This window comes from Lepidochelys olivacea, assembly GCF_965140295.1.
Source record: "Lepidochelys olivacea isolate rLepOli2 genome assembly, chromosome: 1".
Classification (NCBI taxonomy): domain Eukaryota; kingdom Metazoa; phylum Chordata; order Testudines; family Cheloniidae; genus Lepidochelys; species Lepidochelys olivacea.
In genome coordinates this window covers 106,938,111-106,953,684 of record NC_140411.1, presented here as the reverse complement: position 1 = coordinate 106,953,684, position 15,574 = coordinate 106,938,111, and the positions used below count along the sequence as shown (strand labels likewise).

Below are 15,574 nucleotides of genomic sequence, written 5' to 3'. Positions count from 1 at the left end.
CTGTATACAGAAAGGTGGTTAACCTTCTCTTTATTTTTATGACAGAAACTGATTAGGGAAATGACCAGTCCCTCCTTTTATTCATTTACCTAATACAAGAACTTGTGGACTCTCAATTAAGGATGGTAAAATTAAAACCTGTAAAAGGAAATATTTATTTTCACAGTGTATAATCAACCTATGGAATTCACTGCTATAGATCATCCGATGAAGTGAGCTGTAGCTCACGAAAGCTTATGCTCAAATAAATTGGTTAGTTTCTAAGATGCCTCTAGTACTCTTTTTCTTTCTGCGAATACAGACTAACACGGCTGCTACTCTGAAACCTGAGAAATATACTGCAGCTGTATTTGTAAAAAACACTGGATATTAATTTATTATACATTATTATTATTGTGGTAGGCAAACTTAGACTGATGAGAAAAACAAATCTCATACTTCAGGGTATGTGAAAGACTGAAAGAGTCAGAAAATATTCTCCATTCTGTAACATTGCATAGTTTGATAGGTGCATTATTTAGGATAAAGGGACCTTTTTTTCTGAAACGTCAGGTTTTGGCCATAACCAAAATCTAAATGTCAGTCTGATCCTGTGTATTGGAAACCCTGTGTTCCTATCATGTTGTTGTGAATAAAACCGGAATAACAATTAAACAATCCTGAATTTCTAGTAAAAGGAGTCCTGTTATGAATAATGTACTTTTGTAATTGTTTTATTGCACCACCAAACATGATCAAACAATTTGTTTATTAAATCACATAAAGAACTACGATAATACACTGTTCACGAAGCCTACAGTCTCGGATGCATTAATAGTACTGTTTAGAATGAGGAAGAGTTCTAGAACACAGAGGACTGGAGAAGTCACATATAGATGCTGCTAAAGGTCACCTGCAGAGGGGAAAACATATGCTTGTGTCCTTTTTTCCTTGTTTAGGATTTATAAAGGAGGCATGAAAGATCTTATAATTTTCTGCTTGATTTTTACATTACAGTTCAGGTCCTATGCATGCTTTAGTGACCGGAGTACTAGTAAAATTAAGGCTAAAACTGGTCAGAAAAATCTCCTGCAGATTTCTTTGCTTCCCTTTCAAAAGTGATCGAGAAGTAAAGGGAGCAGGGTGGCAGCTGAGAACACCCATGGACTTAGTTTGGGAGACAGTGCCCCCAAACTGAGGCAAGGCGTGGGGGCACACAGAGTCACATGCCACTGCCTCCCCCCCCTTTCTGCAAGTGCAGAGCTGCCCGGCTGAAATAAAGAGGGTGCTGCTCAGAAGATGCCACTTTCTGGGTCCTAGTGTTGGTTGAGCTCCCCTTCTGTGTGCTGGGAGCCATCCTGTTTTCTGTACAACAGTTAGTGCCTATGATAGGGAAGGGCAGGGGCAGTCTGGGGCTAGGGGGAAAGAGGCAGTAGGGAAGGAAGAGGGTAGGATGGGGAGGAAATGGAGCAGTGGGGAAGGAGCATGGGATGGGGAAAAGAAGGGAGCAGGGGAAGTGGGGGCTGGGGGAAAGAGGCAGTTGGGAGGAAGCGGGTGGAGTGGGGAGGAGATGGAGCGATGGGGAAGGGTCATGGGATGGGAGAAGCGAGGGCAGAGGGAAAGCTGGAGCCCAGCCTGCAACAACCTGACCTCTGTGCATACAGGTCTCCCACTGAGCCGCCCGCATCCAGGCTGCCCCACAGAGAACTCTCTTATCCCCACCTGGATCCCCCCACACTAAGTCCCTCTGCACTTGGATCCTGCTGCTGGGCTGAACCTGCCCACCCACACCTGGTGTATCTGGCATAGGGATCAGGGCCCCAGGGTGCTTCTGGGGCAGGGCTGGCCTTGCACTGTGTCAGGGTTGGGTGCAGCCTCGCTGCCGAGTCCCTGTCGTGTCGTGTGGTGGGGTGGGGGGAGGCTGCATGCAACCAGTGGCTGTGTTCCCCACCTCCATGCAAGCAGTGGCTGTGCTCCCCACTGCCATGATGGAGCCTCCACATTTATTTATTGACAAATAAAATTTACAGAATTTTTAAATAGTGTGTGCAGAATTTTGATTTTCTTGGTGCAGAATCCCCTCAGGAATATGGGCTGCTGTGCAGCTGTGATGGTGGGACTGTGAGGTGCAGATTTGAAAAGAGGTTTGTGTAGGCAGCAGGGAGCTCTATGGGCGGGGGGTGCTGGGCAAGCAGTGTGGTGTGCAGGGTGCTGTGCAGTTGTGGTGGGAGGCCAGCGGCGGAGGTCTCCGGCAGGGGCAGGGCCTGGGCATAGAGATCTATGGTGGAGGTCTCTGGGCGAGGGGATGCTGGGCATAAGGGTGGGGCGGGATGGTGGGGGCCCGCCCTCAAGGGGAAGGGGCCTGCTGGCAGCACAGGGCTGGGCAGGCCAGTGTGCGTCTGGCAGCTGCAGGCTGGTAACCAGCGCCCTCCTGCTGGGCGGCGCAGAGCGGGGCCGCTCCCACCGCACTGTGCCTCATTTGCCCCCAGCCCGCCCTTCACTCTGGAGGCCGACCATCCCGCCCTTGCCCTATGGGGGCCCACAAAAAGTTAAGCCGGCCCTGCCTAAGGGGTCAGCAAGGGGTGCCGCTGAACCTGGTGTCGCGGCAAGCATACACAACGCCAAATTGTGGCTCCAGTCTTGTAATCAGACGCAAGACGGCACACCCCCACCCCCGGGGGCCCCACGGAGGTCGGTGGGGCTGTGCACGGGCGGCCTGGGGCCCGGGATCCAAGGGCAGGATCGAGGCCCCGACTCAGCCCCGCGCCAGGGAGGAGAGAAGCGCGGAGGGAACTGGACGCAGCGGGGCACCCCTGGCACGTGCTAGTCACACTTCTAGCCACTGCCCCGCCCCTGAGACGGTCCCCAGCCGCTGCCCCCCCCCCGCGGCATCACGACTCTGGGCCCTTCACGGCTCAGCGCCGCGGAAGACTCGGCCACAGGGGGGCGGGGCAAACCGGGCCCAGGCGCCGCCTTCCACCCAATGGCACCAGGGCAGGCTGTGCACATGCGCAGGGGGCTCTACCTCGTCCCACCCCTTCCCGAGCTCACCCCGAACCTCTCCGAGCGCCTTCGGGTATCTCCGGCAGACAAAACGGGGGAGCCGAGGGTGCCCGCGCGGTGCATTGTGGGGCGGCAAGGAGCCGAGTCACCGCTGGGTTGGGGCCGCCATCTTGTCTCCGTCCGGATTCGCTGCCGCCTCCGGGGCCTGCTCCTTCTCCTCAGTGAGCCGGGCGGGGGAGAGGCCCAGCCAGGCTGATGCGCGCGTCCCCTCGCGCCTCTCTCAGGTGCCGCTAGCGTCCAGGCTCGGGCGGGGCGGCCGCGGCCGGGGGGCTCCGCTATGGGTCGGTCCCGCAGCCGGAGCTCGTCCCGCTCCAAGCACACCAAAAGCTCCAAGCACACCAAGAAGAACCGGAGCCGCTCGCGGTCCCGCTCCCGGGAGAAGGAGCGGGCGCGCAAGCGCTCCAAGTCCCGGGAGACCAAGCGGAACCGGCGCCGCGAGTCCCGCTCCCGCTCCCGCTCCAACACGGCCCCCTCGTCCCGCCGGGAGCGCGAGCGGGAGCGCGCCTCGTCCCCCCCGGACCGCATCGACATCTTCGGGCGCACGGTGAGCAAGCGCAGCAGCCTGGACGAGAAGCAGAAGCGGGAGGAGGAGGAGAAAAAAGCGGAGTTCGAGCGGCAGCGGAAAATGTGAGTGTCCACCCCGGGGAGTCCCGCCTGGGGCCTCGTCGCTCCGAGCCCGGCTCGCAGCGGCTCCCTCCTCTCGCTTCGATCCAGGGGGAATCTCGCCCTGCCCATCCTCCCCCCCTCCCCTCCCCCATCCTCCCCGGTAGAAAACACCCAGCCCGGAGCTGCTGCTTCCCTCCTTGCCCATCCATCTCGCTTCCTCTTCTAACATGCTTTGGTACGGTCTCCTCCTCTGTCCGAGGCCTCGCCGCCTCTGGGGCTGTGGGTGCAGCGCCCAGTGCCAGACTTTTGTCCCTCCCCTTTTCTGCAAGCGTGTAGCTTATTCTTTAGGCTGAGGCTCTCCTAGTTGGCCCGAAGGCTGTGTTGTGCCTTGTGAAAAGAATGCGCTCAAAAAGTATACTAACTCGGGGTCTCTGCATTAGTGCTGAAACAGAGAGGAGTCCTATCGTGAACCACTCGCCCCGTTGAACAAAACTAGCATGTTCGTGTGGGTAGCTCTTGTTATATTTCATGAAGCCATGAGGCATTCCTTTCATTTTGTTATGGATTTGGAATTAGGTTCCCGAATAGTTCACCTTGCAGCCTTATCTAAGTTATTAGAAATATTTTTATTCTCCCTTGTGATTTCTTTCTTTATCACAGACAACAACAAAACTCCTTGTAACAAGTTGTCGTAAATCCATCCTTATTTTTGAATGTCCAATAAACCTGGCACCTTGATATATGAACCTGTGATGCAGAAATATTGACTTGGGAAAACAAAAAATGCTGTCTGATTCAGTTTGTAAGTGAATGTTTAGGTAGACTCAAACAATGACAACCAGTCTGATTAATTTTACACCAACTCATTTTCTTTTGGCTTTGTTCTAGTTATATAATAATGAATGAAATAATTACAAATTATGCATATGTTAGAAATTCTGATTTCTACATATTGCTTCTTTTATTTCTATTGTAAAGTATTCTGCTGTTGAGATTCCTTTTGACCTATGCTAATTGCAGTTTGATAGCGATATCATCAAATATTATAGGGTTACAGAACACTCATTTGAAAAATTTCAAAATAATTTGTCTTAGAGACACTCAGCTCTGATTCTCCTCTTAGACCTGGGCCAATCAGGTTTAATTCTATTGAAATCAGTGAAGTTACTCTAGCCTTTAGTGAAGAGTGAGAAGAGATTCAGGCTCTGTTTATTTTTAAACATTCAGTCCCTTCTCAATTTGGAATCTTAATGTTTTTGTTCCAGATTATTTTCATTCACAGGTAACACTTTAAATGAGCTCTAAGGCAAACACTTAAATATTTTATTTGAGAACGTATATGTGACTTGTGAAATATTGGCAATTTTAAAATAATTGGACATCTACTTTTTATAACAAAGGCCTGATCTCTTATCAAACCAGAAATGGCTCTTTAGGAGAGGGAAGAAACTGTTCTAGTACTGAAGGAAAACAAAAGGTTTAAGATCTTTATATCAAATACCTAAGCAGTTGATCATTATGTTGCCATTAAAACTTTGATTTGCAACAAATCTAGTTCTGTTTACCTGAATAGTAGGCCGGAGCTCATTAAGAAAAAAATCTTTTGGCATTCTTACCTGCCCTTTAATGTTTTTCTAGAACAACTTTGTTATACTACACAAATCAGCTTATTATGAACAATGGTGGAATACTTGTACTTATGATCTAGGTGGGCAATATGGGATTTGATCGAAGTAGCAACAGTGCAGTAAAGTGCAGTCTTTCTCTCACAGGAGTTTGTTAGGCAAACAAAATTCTGCTGTTTGTCAAAATACTATTTAAGAGGTGCACAAGAGTCTTTAGTTGTCCAGGTTATTTAAGTGTTGTGAACTTAAAAAAAATAAATAAAAAAAGTAAAAACTTCCATGTTTTTGGTAGGGTATGTTTTTTGAGGGGAGGGAGTTAAGGGGTTTTTGCTGGGGGGAAGACGGTATAGTATTCCATTTGGGCTTTGTTAATGTGGCAAACTATATTAAATTTAAATTTTGTGCTCCACTAGTTGAATCAATTACTTCATATTTCATACTGGCTTATATGTCACTTACCAAATTGCCTAGTGATAGCTATTTTCAATGTATGTAGATGTCTGTCTTCTGAATCTGTACAGAACGTCTGTCCTGAGATGTAAGAGACCTCTGTGCTTTACCCTGTTTTCTGTTCTTTGCAGTGATGCTTAATTTCAAGGTCTACAAATAAATTAATACGAAAATTTTTATGTAGCAAAGCCACTGAATCATAAGCGCTTTCCTTCTTGCAGCTCTCATAAAACTCCTACCATACTCTATATGCATCTCATAACTTATCCTGAAAAATCTGACACAAACATGCTTTGACTTTCTGGTGTTTATGAAAATGTTGCGTGTTAGAGGAAGACGCTAATTTTGCCTCTGTATAGGAAGTCTTGTATACATGTGTTACAGAAAATACCTTCTTATAGATAGAAACTACACCACCATATTTAAGCCTGATCCTGCATTTATTGAGAATCTACAGCATTGACTTGTAGAGTTAAATTTTCAACTGTAGATGTTAGGGTGGTGGTCTAATACAGAACTTAAAACTTTTGAGAATAAATTCCCGTGTAGTCATGTTTTTTTAACACAGCTTTTTTAGTGTAGTTTTTGATCACATTTCCTGGAACACTAACTTTTGGTGTGTGTGTAATGTAATAATTGTCCGTAAGTATGGAAAGATATGCAAGTGCTGCTCCTAATTTTATGAATCCTGAATTTTTTTTCCAGGAGTAGAAGTAGGTGAGAGCTGCACAGTGCAATGCTAATTTGAGAACAATATAATTTACTTACTTTATTTTTTAAAGTGAGCAGTGCACATGTGTTCATTTGCCTGAAATATTTGCTTTAATTCAAAAATAATTCTTTTCATATGGATTTAACTTCTCGTGTTCAAATATTTGATTAAGAGGGCAACAATAAATACAAATTTGTATAGATCGGTACCTGATATATACCAAGGCTTAACTTGAAGCAAATTTTACAGCACAATTACAGCCTACTGAGTAATATAATATTGTTTTAGATTCTATCCTTATTCTGAAGGTTTTGAAAACACTTTAGCAAATATGCCTACAAGAACCTTGTAGTTATTTCTGGAATGAAAGTTCAGTGGGTGACAAATACAGTGCACAACAGTGGGGTGAGAAAATGGGCCATGGAATATTTTATATCCACTTAAAGCAGAGAACTTTGGTTTAAGGTTTCATTAGAAAGAGCCCACATCTACATCAGTAGAATGAAAGACTAAATTTACTCTATGGGGGGTTAGATCTGTGGGTTAAAGGAGACCCTAGGTGTTTCAAATATGTTATTTAGACAGTCAGTCCATTCCCTTTAGGATCTGTGTTGTCTTACTATTTTGTAAAATCCCCATTAGGAAATCCAAAATTTGTCAAATTATATCATTTTTCTGAAAATGTGTCCATATTAAAAATATACTTATAATTGGGTGAACATCGTCTGAAACTCTTACTTTAACAAGAAAGTGACCGGAAACTGTTCTAGTTTAGGTCTTATATTGTAAACCATAGATTATTGGTCCTAACTGACAAATTAAGATGTATCTCTTCTAAACATATTGTAGTCAGTATTTCACTAATTTGTTTACATTTCAATTCAAACAAAAGTCCAGTGTGAATGTAAAAAATAATACAGAACAGTAATCCTGAAAAGTGAATACCATTTAAGAAATAGCTGTAGGATATTATTTTTTATAAAATGAACATCCTGTTACTATTTGAATATTTAATTCACGTATGGGCCCGATCCTGCAAATGCTCAGTAGTGTGCATAGTGTTTGCTATCATGAGGAGCTTTTTCATCTTCATGGTAGCAAGCACTACAGCAGGGATTAAGCGTTTATAGGATCTAACCCAATATTTTACTGTTGAGTGAAAAATGTGAGGGGGGTTAAAGTTAAGTGAATATAACATTTTGCATCCTATCATATTTGGTGTTAGCCTTTAAAAAAAATTAGCATCTTACTAAAAAACAAACCAAAAAACCCACTCTTTAGAAAAAAAAAAAATCCTTTATAAAAATGCAGAAAACAAAAGCTATGCTTTTTTTTGGACTCCGAATTGATATTCTTGGCTCTTGTACAATTATGCTTGACACTCAATACCATCATAAAAAAATTAAGTAGATTTGCAATATTTGATATGTGATAAGGTAAATTATTGGCGATCTAGATTACGACAACACCTGGAGCTTTTGTTAGGAATATTCAAATTACAAATTTTATTGTCTCTGCTTTCTATTTTAGTTAGAGACCAGTTTGGTGCCTTTGAGGTAGAGGTCTTAGGGCAGTGTTTTATTACCTCATGTAACACAGAACCTAAAATGTTCTGAATTTTGAAAGGGGGATGGGTACTTTAGCTGATAGGTACGTTTCAACATTACTGTGTTTTAAGTAACGTTCAGAGTCAAAATAGTCTATTTGTTGTATCACAACCTACTCAAAATGCTATTTTGTTGTTAAATATGGTATGTTGCTATGGCTTTTGTAGTCACTTTCTCCTAAATGACAGGTTTCAGAGTAACAGCCGTGTTAGTCTGTATTCGCAAAAAGAAAAGGAGTACTTGTGGCACCTTAGAGACTAACCAATTTATTAGAGCATGAGCTTTCGTGAGCTACAGCTCACTTCATCAGATGCACCTGATGAAGTGAGCTGTAGCTCACGAAAGCTTATGCTCTAATAAATTGGTTAGTCTCTAAGGTGCCACAAGTACTCCTTTTCTTTTTTCTCCTAAATGTAAAGCAAATTTTTTTTATGGGTGTTGTGTGAACGAAGAATAAAGGAAAACATTTAAATATATAATACCAACCATAATCATCTACATCAATCTGTGAATTCAAAGTTTTATTTAAATTTCATTTTTGAAATAACTAATTAAATTATTATTTTCATGTCTCTTTTTCTAGACGCCAACAAGAAATTGAAGAGAAACTCATAGAGGAAGAGACAGCCCGAAGAGTGGAAGAGCTTGTGGCTAAGCGCGTAGAGGAAGAGCTGGAGAAACGGAAGGATGAGATTGAGCGAGAGGTTCTCCGCAGGGTGGAGGAGGCTAAGCGCATCATGGAAAAACAGTTGCTCGAAGAACTCGAGCGACAGCGACAAGCTGAACTTGCGGCACAAAAAGCCAGAGAGGTAACGCTCGGTCGTTTGGAAAGTAGAGACAGTCCATGGCAAAACTTTCAGTGTCTGGTTGTGCCTCCTGTTCGGTTCAGAAAGAGATGGAATACAGCAAATCTAATTCCCTTCTCGTGTAAACTTGCATTGCTGCGAAACTTAATTTCTAGCCTATTCAGAGGAGCTCACTGATACTTAAAACAGTTATTCTCCTAAAACCTGTACAAGGATACTTGAATTTTAATGGAACTGACCTACATATTTGAGAATTGTTTGAAACTTTTGCCATGGCTGCAGGATTTATCCACAATCCTTTCTTATTTGGGGGGAAAGGGTTAAAATTTATAAAGTGTATCCTTCATTTGTTTCATTTTATTTACCTAGACTGTAAGAGGCTTTTTGCCTTCAGTCAGGAAAAGAGCAGGGTCCAGCACTGAGCTGCAGTACCTGTCTTTAACTAGGTTTTCTTACTGTTCTCCCTTTAAAACAAACATTCTCTTTGAGCATACATTGGACTAATTCCTGTACTTTTAACATAAGCCCAGCCACCGTCTTCACCAAGGACTTATGTCCAAATCATTATATCCATTTTTCAATAACTACTAACTCCTTTTTTTCCCTCTAGAATTTATTAAGGAGCAGGTTGTCCTTGTCTGAAGTCAAGCTAAACATGTGACTTGTTTTAGCTGCAGCTGGAGGAAAAGCTGAAAAACATCTTTCTGTGAGGCAGTAATTTGCTACTAAGGCTTTGATGCTTGTCTGCACTAATCACTCCAGGATCCAAACATTTAAAGTCAAACTTTTAAACCCTTAAAGAAAATTCAGCTAAATAGCACTGAGTGTCCAGTAACTCTCTCACTCCGTACTTCTTTTACTTGTTGATCTAAATGAATAACTTGATTATTTTACAACGGGAAAGCCATTAATAATGATGCTTTCCCCTTCAGGCTAAACATCAACTGTTTGTCTGCCAATATAATATCTTTGAAATAAAAGCTCTTTTGTTGAGACTTAAGTTATGCAGAATTTCACATGTGTGCAATTCAAAGTTCAGCTTTAAGAGAAATGCATTTTGACTTTAGATACATACAAGTTTGCTGAAATTTGTATATAGTGGATTTCAGTTAACTAAATGGATGCATTATTCACAAAAAGGTTTTTAAAAACCATAAATTAAGTTCGATGCGGAGTAGTTTCATCAGTGCTTTTCTATGTAAAATATATTTCAATTCCTGGAGAAAGCGTGCTAGATAGTAGCTGATTACTAGTCATCGTAAGAAGTTTTCTCTTCATATGCTTGTTTTTGTTTCATATTAACTTTTTTTTTTACACAGACACAAACCTCTGGCTGATTTAAAATCTTCCAAATATTAAAATAATTTGCATATTTATTATGTGAACTGAAGCACCTCAAAAACCTTCCCGCACTCTTCATATTTATGTTTTGCATAACAAAGTTTTATTAAATTCACCAAGGAAACAGCAATTTATAAGGCTCTATTTGCTCATCATGCCTTTCCTGGACTCCTGAATTCCAGTTCAAACTGTAGATGACAGTTTAAGCTGTCTTAAAATTGTCAAAATATTGAATGTTAAGTCCATTTTCCCCACGAAAGAAGCCCTTAGTTCCATGAAGTATGGATTACCATTTGTATTTTTCACTAACAGTAAATGTATTTTTCTTATTAATTGTTTGCCTTAGGAATGATTTACATATTTTTGTTCCTTCTTATCATAAACATCTGCATTCCTCAGCTCAGCCTTCCTTGTATGTTGTTTCTTTATAAATGGTTGAGCTGCTGATGCAGGTATTGCCAAGCTAACAGTACAAATCATTTTAAAGAGGAAGCTGGCGCGTATGGCAGCCGAGGAGCACACTCTGCAGGACACTGGACAAGACAGTAAATATTCAACTTTTAATGCTGATTAAAGGAGTATAGGTAAAGAATACGTAGGTATACTTAATTGGTGAGACAAACTATTCACTTTATTTATATTTTATATATTACTTTTTTAATTTGGTAAATACTATCCAGTTTTTGTAGTTGTCCTTGTTCATTTGTGTGGTATTAAAATATTAGTAATAAATTGTCAGGAATCTATGATTAGGGAGGGTTTAGTTTGTTGCTGTTTGGACTGGGAGGGATGATTTAAATTTAGTACTAGAGACCAATATTAGTGGCTGCACAATTTACTGTTGAGACAAAATAGGTGGCTGTAAAGCTGCCCCGTAAGTCAGTTCACAAAAGAATTCTGAGGAAGATTAGTGAAGACACATAATGAGTATTTTACTTTTCTAACATCTTACCCTGTCCTCCCCTTTAGGAGGAAGAGCGTGCAAAACGTGAGGAACTAGAGCGAATATTAGAAGAGAATAATCGAAAAATTGCAGAAGCACAAGCTAAACTGGTAGGTAGAAATGAAGTTTACATTAGTGTGGACATGTTCAAATCCTGTTGCCTGATGTGCTAGATAAATTTTTTTTTGTTAACATCTAATCCTACTCCCCATTGACTTTGATGGCAAACAGTCTCTTTCCAGCTCCCAGTGTATCCTTTCAGGTTTTGACTGTTGACCAGGCTTTGACTAGTGTTCCTAGTGTAACAGAACAGGTATAAACATGTTTGACACAAGCGAAATTCCAGTGTGCAGTGGGTGGTGAAGACTTTGTCAGCACATACACTTCTGACTTCTGTATATGATAGCTGCACTCGTTTAAAGTAAATCAATAGGTTTTAAAACAGTTTAGTTAAATCAGTGCAAAAACATTGCATCCCTGTGTGGATGCTGTTATTTTGGTTTGAGTGGTTTATTTTGGTTGATCAGTTTAAAATAATGTAAAATAAGCTTGGTCACAAAGGGGTTTGCACCAGTTTAAGTAAATTGTTTAAAATCACATGTTTATTTAAACCAAGGCAGCTTTCTTGTGTAGATAAGGCCTTTGTTAAAATTGGTTTCTGGATTTACACCTGCTTTAAAATCTCACGGTCAGTTTTTGTGGTTTTACAACCACATTTTTATTCCTATCACTTTATGGAAAAACAACTATACAAACAGAAGAAATTATTTAAACTAACTATATGCTAAATACTATTAAATTAACAAAATAAAAACTTGAAAATACAGAAGTTCTTCCGCTAATCTTTCCTTCTTTAGTAATTATGTCCTGATAGTGCAGATAGACACAAGTCACTTTATGCCTGAGTCATTCCATTAAGCTTACTGCATAAGTGCTTGCACTATTTGAGCCTAAATGGTAATTTGTAATAGGTTGAGAGAGAAATCGGATGAAAACTTGTCAGTGTTTTGCTCCATGTTGATAATGCCCCTTTAAGTTATAAAACACAAACAAGAAGTAGTGGAGAATATTCCTTTTTATAAATTGATTTCCCCAAGAATGAAAACAGGAACAATGTTATATTTAAAATTTTAATGCATATAAATATATACAGATAGTATTTGTAAAGTGTGTTGAAAATGGAAAGAACTATATTGGTGTATGAGATTTTGATATGCATTTAAGAGCCTGATCCCTAAAATGTTGATGCATGTGCAAAACTTTACTTCTGTGAAGCCAATGGAACTTGTAACATGAGTAGTTACGTGTCTGAATTTTCAGAATTGGGCCCTGTGTTTGCTGAATAGATGTAAAATAGAGATTAAGAAATCACTACTATGGGGGCTGCAAAATATTATGTATTCTAAATTCTACTGGTTTTGTATACAGGCCGAAGAACAATTGAAAATTGTTGAAGAACAAAGAAAGATTCATGAGGAGAGGATGAAACTAGAACAAGAGAGGCAACGTCAGCAAAAGGAAGAGCAAAAAATGATCCTGGGCAAGGGAAAGTCTAGGCCAAAACTGTCCTTCTCACTAAAGAGCCAGGATTAAATTGGAACTCTGAACTCTTAAAAAGAAAAATGAAACAGAAAAACTTTGTATGGTAGCTTCATGTTGAAGTGTTTTTTTTCACTTTTCTCTTTTTTTTTTCTTTTTTTTTTTTTTTTCGGGGGGGAAGTCTGGAAAGTTAGCTTGTTCTAATAGGGGCTGTGCTCTGCAATTCTTAATATTTTTTTTTTAACTTCCATTAAGTTAAATCCTTATCAGATCACTGTTGCCTTTTAGAGAGTAATCTGTTCTCATCCATTTTGTTTCTGTAATAGTGGTTTGAAGCAGATCAGGTCACTTTATAAATTCTGTATGATCTGATAAGGTTTTTACTGACCCGCTGATCTCAGAGTTATACTCTGATATTAGACCAAATTTCATGCTGGTTTTGCTGACTTTTAATAACAAAAAAAGTTAGTACATGCATCAGTAAATTCCCAAAGTAGTACTGGACCTCTGTGGTTTATTGTTAAATCAGTGTCCTATGATACTGTCCCACTGTTGCACTTGATGTTCCCGATACAGGTAAGGAAACGGTCAATTCTGCTATGAATATATAGAAAGATTGAGAGTTCAGTATTGTCTCTTAGATTGTTTTTATTACATTGACAAAATTCAACCAGCATTCCCCATTGTGTAAATAAACCAATTTGCTGAATAAAGTAAAGTCTTAAATTCATATGTTTAAGTAAATTTTTTTAGTACACTTGTATAACTACAGTAAGAGTGACAGTTCACTTTCCTAAATTCAAAAATACAGTGGTATTTTTTAAGTTCACTTCAAAAAAATTATTGTTTTTCCTACCTCTAATGCAAGGATTACACAGACAGTTAAAAAACCCACAGTTTTTAATATTTCTTTTTAATGGCTATTGCTATTCTCATGAAATGTTGGTTTTATTCTGACAGAGACTTATTTTGGCTTGTTTAGCTTACTGAACCCAGAAAAGTATTTCAGTAGCTAATCCCCTTGAGTTTGCCTCATTATATAGTATGTTGTATAATTTAGAGTCATCATCATACATATTGGATCTGATAGATTTAGGAAGGGGAAAATAAACCCTATATATATTTATTTTTAAATTGAAGGGCAAGCACACTTGCGAGGTAATGGAAAGCAAAAAGTGAAGTTCTGTTTAAATACATTGTTTTAGGCACAAAGCGACTGTTGTTCATGTGCAGCGTCCTGAATGTTATCCATTTATATACGGGTTTTATTCTGACAAATGAAAACACAGATTGAAAACTATATATAAAATCCCCTTTTGTATGTAACTCTTCTGCTGAAACTTCAGCTACTGTAGTGTCCAGTTCTAAAATTTCATTTTCCTATTGGTATGACAACATCTATAGTGAATACTTCAAAATGAAAGATCGTAATTGTTGACAAAACATTTGAAGATTTTCCAGAATAAGAGGGAAAGAATTCCTGATACTTCACCAGATCTGTTTCTGTGGGTTTGATAAATAAAATGTAGCAGGTTGAATGTGTCACTGTAACAGTATGCAGAAGTCTTTGTCTGGAACTTGGAGTTGGGCGCAGATTGACACTTTCTGCTTTGTCCTGAGTGTTACAATAAGCATGAAGATATAAAATACCTACAACAGTACTTGTACTTAAATTTGTCTTTATAAATTGTTACAGAAAGTGTTGCTTGATGAGTAAACACACAAACTGAAGCCAAACAATGTACATGACCTGTAGCAAGCATCAGGCTTTATTTAAAAACTCAACTGATACCTGTATTTCTAAAATATAAAACCTCCCCTTGTTCCCTATATGAGAAACAAGCTATTAAAAAATCAATACTTAAACAGACCTATGTATTTTGTTTCCTGTCCTGTTCTGAATGCAAGAAACTAAATCTGCCCTAATGCAGATTTGCAGTTGTAATATTTTTTGTCTAGAAATGATAGCAACTGTGAGTCATTTCACACTTCATTAATTATTTTATTTTGTTAAATAATGGCACCAATACAATGCATCAAATCTTGGTTGTCTTAGGTGTGCAGTATAAGTGGCTTTCTCAGATCGTAATTTTTAAGTCATCCTTCCTCCGATAGTTATTCCAGTCCAAAAAAAAAAGAAAAAAGGTTTCACATCCTACTGTATGTTACACTTGTGTATTTGTATTCTTCCTAGAAGCAGATCCTCAGCTGGTGTGTAATTGTCATAACTCCATTAACTTCAAATATTTCTGCTTACCAGCTAGCATTTTATAAGTTTTGTATAGGGAGAGATTCATGTGTGCTTAATTCCCCCTGCCTCCCAAAAAAACTTCTGTCAGTTGTTTGTGATGACTTGGAGTTGTGAAGGGGAGAGTGGGAATAATCTTTTTATATTATATATATATATTTTTTTTCTCTTGCCACTAAAAGAATTGCAACCCTGAGGGCAATAGTGAAGACTTAAAGTTCTTCCACTGCTATTTGATGTTTGACATCCTGTCACAAGAAATGACCGAAGACTCCACCCCACTCCCTGATATTTGTACCTGTCGACAGTTACAAGTATTTGTTACATATACAAATTCCTTAACGCTTCAGGCAACGATTAAACTGATCAGATAGATAGTCTGTCAGTTTTCCCCCAAAGGATGGGTCATGGGAAGGTTGTAGATAGGTTGCCAGCATGGTTCAGAAGGGAGGCCGGGAAGGGGCTGGAGAGTGAACCAGCCCCATAACCCTCCTAGTGATAGTTTCTGTCCTTGTTTCCCCACTCTGCATTGCACCCGGGCATGTGGGGTTGCAGCACCACTCAGGTTTGGCCCACTCTGGCATGAGGGATGGGTGGCGAGGCCAAACCTGAGCAGTGCTGTAACCCCACACTCCAGGTTGCAATGAACTGGAGC

The 15,574-nt window shown here is 40.4% G+C and overlaps 1 protein-coding gene across 3 annotated transcripts; it reads left to right on the top strand.

Annotated features, from left to right (window-relative positions):
- Nucleotides 1-3,126: 3,126 nt before the first annotated feature.
- On the top strand, nt 3,127-14,541 carry ARGLU1 (arginine and glutamate rich 1). Of its 3 annotated transcripts, none has more exons than XR_014711456.1 (4): nt 3,127-3,669; nt 8,626-8,851; nt 10,677-11,242; nt 12,561-12,626. XR_014711456.1 is itself a non-coding variant. In XM_084627279.1 (4 exons), exons 1-4 carry the CDS (start codon nt 3,320-3,322, stop codon nt 12,723-12,725), a joined length of 825 nt encoding a protein of 274 aa, XP_084483405.1. In that variant the 5' UTR covers nt 3,137-3,319; the 3' UTR covers nt 12,726-14,541. The 3 variants fall into 3 exon arrangements, 1 of the variants encoding a protein (XP_084483405.1); XM_084627279.1 differs by having other exon boundaries at nt 3,137-3,669; nt 11,159-11,242; nt 12,561-14,541; XR_014711457.1 differs by lacking the exon at nt 12,561-12,626 and having other exon boundaries at nt 3,128-3,669; nt 8,626-10,734; nt 11,159-11,243.
- The last annotated feature ends 1,033 nt before the right edge of the window (nt 14,542-15,574 follow it).

What these genes read in the sequence shown, in the direction of transcription:
- ARGLU1 (XM_084627279.1), top strand. Translation starts at nt 3,320, where the DNA reads ATGGGTCGGTCCCGCAGCCGGAGCTCGTCCCGCTCCAAGCACACCAAA. An exon ending in TTCGAGCGGCAGCGGAAAAT is followed by an intron (nt 3,670 to 8,625) that starts GTGAGTGTCCAC and finishes CTCTTTTTCTAG; the next exon opens with ACGCCAACAAGAAATTGAAG. An exon ending in CGGCACAAAAAGCCAGAGAG is followed by an intron (nt 8,852 to 11,158) that starts GTAACGCTCGGT and finishes CCTCCCCTTTAG; the next exon opens with GAGGAAGAGCGTGCAAAACG.